Consider the following 9,711-nt stretch of genomic DNA (forward strand, 5'->3'; position numbering starts at 1 on the left):
GGGTAACCCTGCGATGGCCTAGCATCCTATTCATGTTGGAGTAGACATACTCCTAGTTGCTTCCTGCTGCGGACTTTACCTTGCCTTTACCAGTTTACATTATATCAAACGACTCGACAGTCATATCGAGTGGCGTTGTGAATATAGATCTGTCGCAGATTTGTCTTTCCCCACCCACTTCAAACCACTATTTTACCTTTGGCTTTTTTCCCATTATGTTTAACATATGCAGTCCATTATTCAAGATCTTTAATTGTCCTTTAGTCTTGTACATTACTTACATTGTTGATGAAGAGGAAAGCAAACTTTTTTTTAACTTTAACCTAATTTTGAATAATACATCCAGTTATACTAGGTACTATCTTTTTAAATACAATTTTTAATAGAAGCTTTCAAAAAGCAACAATCAATTAATAATAAATAATAATTAATCAAAGAATGGCTAGGCCTTGCTAATTATTATAATCAGAAACAAACTTTATAAGTAAGTTATCTCCATCCGCAAAAAATAATCAAGGTTTTTTTAAAAATATATATTAGAGACAGTTTTTTTAAAAAGAATCTATAGCAATTGCTTGGCTGTTTTTCAAATTCATTTTTGTTTAAAAATTTTAAATCTTGAGTTTTTGATAAAAGAAAATTGGAATCCAACACGGAGTTTCAAAATGAAAAATAAAATTTGAAAATTTCATATCAAAAACAAAATTTAAGCCAATTCAGTTATATTTAGACGATTAATCCATCTCTCGCGCATAGAGTTTAGCTTTCTTCTGAGTACCGACCGCTTGTTTCTGTTGTTCGCTGGAAGGGAATTAATATCAAATCCAAGGTTTCTGCTTATTCCAGTAAGGCCTGCGTTTCCCCTGAGCTCGTTACGCGGTTCCAACTCACGGCGCAGACTCCGTCTAGCCTCGCGTCGCTCTTGCCGGTTGATATTAAAAAATCGCATCTGGCGATTGTTAAGAGGAGCAAACCTATGTCGAGGAAGAGCACGAATCTGCTGACGCGTCATTCCTTCCAGGCGCTGAATGATCTCATTGTAAACAGGGTGTGTAGGGTCCTCATATAAAACACAAGTTCTTCGTCCGGGTCTGGCAGGGTCTGGCATATCCAAGTTGTCAATGAAATCGCTTGGTCTGTAGCTGGTTCCACCCATGTTTCTGTTTATGTTTTGGAAATGGACTGTCATGTGGTTTTCACTGAACTCCTGCCAGTTTGCCCAAATCTTGTCGATAAAGGCATGATGAAGGAAGAATTCAGGTGCGTTGGCAGAAGTGACCTCACACATATCGCCTCCGACTCTGCAGTGAACTGTATCGTGGAGATTCACACGCAGATTGAGCTCAAATGTGTCGAAGCCAGCAGTGGTAGCACTATGAAGCTGGTTCGTATAGACGGCTATTATGTCAGGAGGTAGTCCTGTGTTAAAAACCAAAATAAAACGATTTTATAAAAAAACACAATTCGTTTTTAAAGAACAAATAAAGGTTGAACTGTCTTGGAAGGCAAGTGAAAACGCTCAGTGAATTATCAGTCTGAATTCAGTTAACAGTCGTAGCGAATTTAGTAAACAGGCATTTCGAGCTTGAACCCTACGTCGGGGCTAGCGAAGAGCCACCCAACGGAGCAAATAACCTAGCGCTACCGTAAAATTACCAAAATATCCACCACCCCCCTCCTCCCCTACAAGAGAAAAATAAGTGTCAAATGAAAATCACAGACTCAAATATTCTTAATTCCGAAAAGCCCTCCCGAATATAAACTCATGGGTTTACATATTAGTCATAGCTCTAAAAGAAAGATAGACCTTTTCCGATTATAAGGCCCCTATTGTGACGCTTGTTTTGTATTTTACGTCTTGCTTCTTTTTAGCTTCATATCATTTCCTTTAGAGAGTTTTGCAATTTGATATTCTTGTTTGCCTCCCGCCCCCCAAGACCCATGAAACAAACAAACAAACAAACAAACAAAAACAAACAAACAGACACAGCCAGTCCACCCAAATATTTTCTAAAACGCGAATTTCCATTCGAAAATAAGCTTCTTCCCCTCGTTTACAGGCCCAGCGCTTTCCGTTTTTTATTGAAATTTTACTGTACTCTCTCTCATCAATATAATAATTATTACCTAATTTTAACGGGATATACGCAGTGTCTTGCTTACACACTCTAGGCAGAGGGTCTCTAAACATTTTGACTTGTGCGGCTGACAGTTTATTTATTGCCATTACGGTAAACAGAAGTTAAAAATTAGTTTCCAATGTTTTTAAAAGTTAAAACGTGTAAAAATTAATTTCTATTATTGGAAAACATATTTTAGGTCTTAGGACCATTCTGGGACGATAAAGTGATCTTGTCTGTTTTATTTTTAACTAATGACCGATTTCTACGGTTAACATTATTTTACGGCTAAAGGTTTAAATTTTCCAATTTTTACGCCTAACGGCTAAAGTTTTGGCCGTTTTACGGCTAACGGTTAACGTAAACCTCATTGAGACCCGTTAGGCATGATTTCAAAACATTGAGCAGTTACTAACCGTTAAATCGTCTCCTAAGACACTGTCCATCTGTCTTTGTCCAACTATTTGAACGAAATACTCCACTTGCCACACAGCGAGACCCTCCAACCCCGTTGCCTCCCAGACCAGAAGGGCCACTAAACCAAATTCTACTTCGGTCAGTCCGCCATGGAGTCATGGAGAACAAACTCCAGTCCCAATACGGAACAGTAACTCTGCAGTTGACACGGCGCAATAAGTTTTCATACCTGAGGATGTACCTGATGAGGAAATAATGAATGGCTTTAAGTCCAAAGCCCAAATTCCTGCTTTATGCTTATAGAAATGTCGGTATCCATTTTGTTACACAACAAAGGTAGTCAGAGGCCCTATAACTAATATCAACCAATCAGATTGCTAATATCAACCAATCAGTCCAATATTTTCTGAGAATTGGACCGTGTATTATATTGTCCCGAATGATCCCGCGCAAATATTCTTTGCATTTTTGTTAGTTGTGTTCTATGTTCCTTTCTCGTTGAAAGCTTTTCGTAGATCAGAATTATTGTGTGGGTTGTGGATTGTTTTTTGAGAGAACTTTCGAGTTGAATGAAGTGGAACGTTTGTTTTCTTTTAATTGACAGTTCTACACGTTTGACAGAATTTTTAATAACGATTAGTCCTATTGGTTCAGTAAAAGTAAAACGAAATGATTCGTGCAATGAAAAAGCTTACAATGAAATGGAATTCGAAATGAAAGCTTACAAATTAAGTAAAAAAAAAAACTCACACGAAGAACCCTCTCGTACTTTTTATGGGTTTGTAAAACAAAACATTTTTTCTTTGGTGGTTGGGGTTGAGGGGGGGGGGGTAAGTTTTTATTTTTAATTTTTTGTTTGTAAAACAACGTAAGGGAATTCTTTTCCGACGGTCAAAATCCCGTTCTTTTACAGTCGAGTAAGGGGCGAATTAGACGGTACGATTTTGCCTACGATTTTTCGCATGCGACACGCTGACGCCAAGACTATAGCACGAATCGCGTCGTGTAAATCAACCTACCACATCCTTACAACAGACGCGTCCTTAGTCACGTTGTAGGCCTGTCGTAAGCTTGTGGCATGCGACAAAGTCGTACCGTCTTAATCGGCGCTCATAAATATTTTATTAACCAAGTTTATTTTGGTTGGAGTAGTCGCACTGTAAAACGTCTTTTTTAACTGTCATCTCTACTCCACTCCCCCCCCCCCCGCAAAAGCTAATCTTTTCTACGTGCACTTACCATCGGTGCCAAGGTAGAAACTGATCTTTCTGGTGTATTCCTGTTTGGAAAAGTCTTTGGTGTATATTAATAAGTCGCCGATACTCGTCTCTGAACGGAGCTTCGGTCGAAGCACGTCTCACGGTCGTGACGTACAGTGTACGCTCAGCTGTCGTCATAGATGTAAAATCCTTTCTCATTCTGCAACAGTTTTGCATTCTTCCATTCGTACAGATGCACGACTCTCCACAGCGATTTTGAACCTCGGCTCCTTCATTTGTGCAGGACTGGGCACAACTCAGGGACACAATACAAGCTAAAATTAGAAAAAAAAAATAGTGCACAAAAAAATAATGACTTCATATGACTTAATAATTCAATTTTTCAGTTGACCGGCAGGTACAAAACGCAGGTCATAGGTCACAGGTCGCAGGTCAGTGGTAACAGGTTACAGATCACAGAAAAAGAAAATTGAATTACACTCCAAAACTTCACCCTCCGTGTACCGGCATAACTTTTGACGCCTATCCTTTATGTTGTATTGTTTCATTTGTGGTTACGTCATAGTTGTGATTACAGCGATTATCAATCACAGGCGACGTTCAGGTCACGGGGGACACCTTAAGCTCATCATTATGCATTTATTTAAAGCGTATGCACGAAGTGCAACGACTGACATCGACAACTTTACGACGAAATATTTGCATAAAAATATGAGCACGAGCGTGTGATTTGATGTCTTTGCGTGTGGAATTGTTTATGTCTTTTTTTGAAAACGCATTGTTCTCACCATAAAAGCGTGGAATATAATTACCATTTGGAAACCGTGCTTTGATCGGGACACCTTCGGAAATCTCAAAGTTTGGACTTTTCCGACAGTTTTGTGGCAGAGAATCACAGCGCGGATATAGAAGTTTATGACCTGCCACTGCAGAGAGGCAAATTTGGAATACTGTAGTGTGTCATAACAGAAGCGGAATTTTAGAAAAGAGCGCTTTTTGAAAGAGATAGAAAGCATTAAATTCAAATTTGCGCATTTAAACCATTATAACTTGCTGGCAAATAAACCTTAAATTAAAAAATCCGCTTCTGTTATGACACGCTAGAGGTATTGAATGATCAGTTATTGACAAGATCACAGAGTGCTGTCTCCTAATCGATCCGCAAACTCTGCCACAAAACCATGTTTCTCCCAATATGTCACTTACGAGGCTATATCACCGCCGTTAAGTAAAATCCTCCCAATAAAAGATGAAAATCATAACATTCCATCATTTCTTTACGTCTCTGTAAAATTTAAGCTTAATCGCACCCTTAACAGCCGAGGAATAAGCATTTTAAAAGATGCAGGTCAAGCAAAATTTCGCCAAATGAATTTATTCATGCTGTAGGTCTCCCCCGCGACCTTAAGAGCAAAATAGTCTAGACAAAAAGTTGAGTTTTGATGGATGTCAATCATCTCAGGCTCTTTGCCGAAAACGCGAAGGCAAGGCTAATCAAGAAATAATCTAGCCTGCGGTAGGATTTTGTAACATGTCCGTCTGCAACGCGTACGCGGGTTAAAATTATCCTTCCAGGCTACTATTCAAGGATAAGTGGAAATATACTCTTTAAGCCCACGTATTTAAAGAAGAGGGATCACAGAATGCCCTCTCCACTAGATAAACGATTGTTCAGTGAATGGCGTTGTTAATTTTTGGCCGGTTTTCAATTGAGTGTCCCCAGACCGAAACCAAAGTGAATTACTTTGTAAAAATCACAAGGGCCACAGACAACCAGTGAGCCAATCTAAATTCGAAGCAAATACATGTACAGTATGGGGCCCAGTTCTCGGCCACTTTGTGTTCAACGCGTTTTTTCGCGCCCCAGTTGAATTAAAAGAAAAAGTTATTTCCATCAAACGATAGTCTGATTCTTGTGCTCTTAGTATCTTGAGTTTGATCCTTCAACTCGCTAAAGAAAGCCCACACGTCGAGTTTACGCGGAGCTAGGTGAATTTTTTTTTCTGAAAACTTGCTTGTTTCCGGCTCCTTAAAATTCATGGATGTAGTTAAATTCGTATTTTATCCAAAAGCCCTTACCAAACAAGCTAATTTTTAGCATGTGAAACGTAGAATAATTCAGCTTTCTGCTTAAGTTAACTTTTCGTTGAACCGTTGTATTTTTTTGGTCTTAACTTGCTTTGAAATATGTTCGTTCGACTTTTGCGTATTTGCCAGTTCTCGGCCACCCTGCTCGCTATCACAGCGTAGCGCTTTGGTTTTTAATATAATTTCATCTGCTGCAGCCAAAATGAAAGAAAGCAAATTTTAAAAATAAAGTTCAATTAAATATCTAAGTTTTGAACTGACTCTTGTCTTGTCTATTATTTCTACAACACCTAACTCTTTCAAGACGTTTTCACTGCAAAATAAACCATCTAAATGCATTGGTCACACAACGCAATTCTGAGGTTTTGCCAGAATCTTCACATAGGCAAGCGACTAGGTACGTTAAAAACCTTCTTTTCTAAAGAAAAACAAAGCCTCATAAAATAATTTGGGATCGACATAGCTTAAATAAGTTTACAGAGTGGTTTTATGACTGTGAAAATTAATTGAGCCTTTTTATACAGAAAATTACGCACATGCTTTTTGGTGGCCGAGAACTGGGCCCGGGTGGCCGAGAACTGGGCTCACAAATGGTGCTTTTATTTTTCATATTGCTTGCGCAAATTAATTATTGACCCCCGTCGATAGCTTTACACCAAAAAGCTGACTGATGAACCTAGCTCTGGGAGAAAGAAATACAAGTTTACGTCTGAAGTGGCCGAGAACTGGGCCCCATACTGTAGCCGGCACGAAACGCGGAAAAACGGGGGTGAGCGAGTCCCGATTGGTTTTGGTTTAACTTCTGATTGAATGAGAAAGTGGCGCAAGTTTTTAAATAAACCACTAAGCGTAGTAATGCAAAACCACAGCAAATGCTAATTACTTTCGACACTCAAGTGAAAATTGCTCCAAATTATAGTGATTTATATGGTTGTATCGGTTTCTACATATAAAAAACCGCGTTAATAATAATAATGAGTAACCTTATTAACCGCGCGCGCCAATTTCACGCTTGTTTTTTACTAACGTATAAAGGTAAAAGGACATAGAAAGTTTTATACCTGAAATGCACCAGACAAGAAGCAACTTGACCTCCATCTTAAGCAAGGATCTTGCGCCGCTAAAACAGTGGCAAAAGTAGCTTTTAAGGATAAAATATCAACCTGTGATTGAATGAAAATGTAACAGGTACATATACAAGGAAACCCCGCCTCGCTGCCATAAATACAAACACCTCGGCTCGTTGCTACGATGTCTTTCCTCTGGCGCGAAAAAAAAAAGCGCAGTCTATTTTTTAACTGAAAGCCCTTTGAACACGACTATCTCAATAACACAAACAACGACCCCCTTTTTGGAGTCCCCAAACCAAACGTTTTTTTTTTTTAAATTTACCTCATAGGAACGCGACAATTCTAAGCAAGTCAAAGAAAACGTACATTAATTTACAATACTTGTATCAATTGTGTCATGTTATTGGTGTGTGAATAGGAGTCGAAAGGCTATCAGAATACGTTTATGCCTGACATGGCTTCACCTTGTCGGGATTTGTACAAGTATATTAATTTGAACCTACCCTCGTTAATAGACAGGGGCACCCAACGGAATATTTCGTTAAAATATCTGTTCGGAAGACGATTTGAGATCTAGAATTTTTGGAACATTCATTGAAATTTTTTTTGCTTGCCTGCCTTTCCTAGGATTTTCGAATATCTAAAAAATGGTATAATTGTTCATTTTTAACGGATTTTTACTCTAAAAAGGTCACCTAGAATTTTCGGGAGCCTTTCTCTGGCTGGAATTTTTTGGAAAAGGTAAGTTTTGATCCCTATAACTTTCGGATCACTAGACTTTCAGCTAGGAAATCCGAACAGAAAAAAAATTTTTAGGAGATAAAAATATGCCTATATCTACCGTTTAAATAGTAAAATACGTTCAACGGAGCTATCTTTAAGTGGTTTTGAACTACCTTTATTCTCGATGGGTGCCCCTGAATAGACCACATTTTAATGCCAATTTTTGCCCAGTGGTGACAGTATTAAGAGACTATGTCACAACTGAGCTTTGTTTATAGTACTAACTTTTGCCAAATACTCGCTATGAAACTAATGCTAGGTAAGAAATAACTTATACGGATCTAAATGTCAAAACCATAGCTTCATCACAAACAATATAGTATCTCATTGGTGTTATAATGAAAAGTTACAAACAAACCAGATTAACTTTGCAAACTGTTCAGCCCATAACAGTTTTTTAAAAATCCATATCGCAATTTGCCCTCATCTCGTTCAATTATTGTCAATCCGTACCTTCTTTTGTATTTGCTGTGTTATTAAACTGCTCCTTCACTGTTTTAAGTAGTTATTTTTACAATTCACTCAATTTGGTGGCCATTTTCTTATGTTTAAATTTGGCTAAAATCCTTGACACAGTACCTTTAACGGTTGTTTATTGGCAATCTAGAAAAAAAAATATAATACCGTATTTATTCGAATAAGCGCCCAACCTTGAATAAGCGCCCACCCTGCAGATAGGAAAATTTAATAAGCGCCCAGCCTCGAATAAGCGCCCACCCCTACCCCTCCACCCCCCCCCCCCCCTAAAAAGAGAAGAATATTGTATTGATTCAGGGATTATTACAATTAAGATTGAAATTGACTAAGTACTTCTGAGGGACTACCGTGAAGACCTAGTTTTCTTAGTATTTTACAAAAGCTTTCAATGAACAGTTAAAATTCAGCTTTGGTACATCTTCACGTTTTGTTATTATATATTGTTTTCTTGCAAAATAAACGTACTACTTGCTAAAAATGGTGAAAATTTAATAAGCGCCCAGCCTAGAATAAGCGCCCACCTCGAATAATCGCCCACTCTCAAGGTCCAAGAATTTATAAAAAAAAAAAAAAAAAAAATGAAAATGGGCTTGGTGGATTAATGTGTATTAGTAACCAAGTTAAAACGCCTTGGTTCTTCGTGATTGCGGGAAGTTAGATACAATAGAGTTAGTGATCGTTGGATTCTAATGTAGCGATATACAAGTCACATTGCTGGTAACATTTCAAGTGACAATAACAAAATGATTTTGAAAGCGAAAGTTAATTAAGCGCTGCTTGCTCGCGTGACCTTTTCCTTAGTTTAAAATCTTGTTGTCAGGTTGTTGATATAGCGTAGATATTGTTTATGTAATCTGAAATAAATAGTCGTCCGTTAGCATCGATAGACGCTTTGCATACAATCTGAAAACTGCCACTCTTTAACACTTGTGTGTTTTTTTGTGACTGCCAGATCAAATCAAATCAAATTAATACCCAGACTCAACGTTGTCCAAAGATGTCGCTTTATAAAATGACCGGGTAGCTGCTGTGGCAAAGTCAAACAATGGAAAACTTGTGGAACCGGTCTTGTTTTCTTCTTAACTTCAAATTCACATTTTAAACAAGGCACCTGCATCATAGCCATTTATCGTGTCGAAGATGAATTAAATTGTGTTATTTTGGAGCTCAATTTAATTTTATAAAAGGACTTACGAATTCTAAAAAATTATGGTGAGGGGGGTTGAAATTGATCAGTTTGCGTGCTCGCGGTAAATTGTGTCATTGTTACTGATTTATGCAAATGTGTCGGTTAAAGAGTAAAGCGTGAAACTTGAAATGAACTCTTACGAAAAAATTGAATGGCAGGTCAACTTTCTTCTAAGGTCGCATTTAGATGGCACACGATTTTTGCGTACGATTGTCGCACGCGACATGCTTACGACATGACTTGGGTCTCAATTTCACTCGCACGACTTTGTCACTAAAACATTTAGCAAGCTATTGGTTTGATTCACACAAAACAAGTAGTACCGTAGGCATGTCGCATGCGACAGT

At 38.2% G+C, this 9,711-nt stretch overlaps 1 protein-coding gene across 2 annotated transcripts; it reads right to left on the bottom strand.

Annotated features, from left to right (window-relative positions):
• Positions 1-256: 256 nt before the first annotated feature.
• Positions 257-6,974, bottom strand: LOC144628048 (uncharacterized). Of its 2 annotated transcripts, none has more exons than XM_078486101.1 (4): positions 6,907-6,974; positions 3,777-4,071; positions 2,537-2,766; positions 257-1,419 (listed from the first exon to the last, which is right to left on the bottom strand). In XM_078486101.1, the coding sequence occupies exons 1-4, from the start codon at positions 6,941-6,943 to the stop codon at positions 707-709; spliced, it is 1,275 nt and encodes a 424-aa protein (XP_078342227.1). In that variant the 5' UTR covers positions 6,944-6,974; the 3' UTR covers positions 257-706. The 2 variants fall into 2 exon arrangements, with proteins under 2 accessions (XP_078342227.1, XP_078342226.1); XM_078486100.1 differs by having other exon boundaries at positions 2,537-2,778.
• Positions 6,975-9,711: the final 2,737 nt, after the last annotated feature.

The sequence above is a fragment of the Oculina patagonica genome, chromosome 10, assembly GCF_052425735.1.
Source record: "Oculina patagonica isolate OP01 chromosome 10, crgOcupat, whole genome shotgun sequence".
Lineage (NCBI taxonomy): Eukaryota > Metazoa > Cnidaria > Anthozoa > Scleractinia > Oculinidae > Oculina > Oculina patagonica.

Coding starts and splice junctions, on each gene's coding strand:
- LOC144628048 (XM_078486100.1), bottom strand. CDS start 6,943: ATGGAGGTCAAGTTGCTTCTTGTCTGGTGCATTTCAG. Junction 2,779..3,776: donor TTTCTACCTTGGCACCGATG/GTAAGTGCACGT, acceptor TTTCCTCATCAG/GTACATCCTCAGGTATGAAA. Junction 1,420..2,536: donor TCTTAGGAGACGATTTAACG/GTTAGTAACTGC, acceptor TTTTTAACACAG/GACTACCTCCTGACATAATA.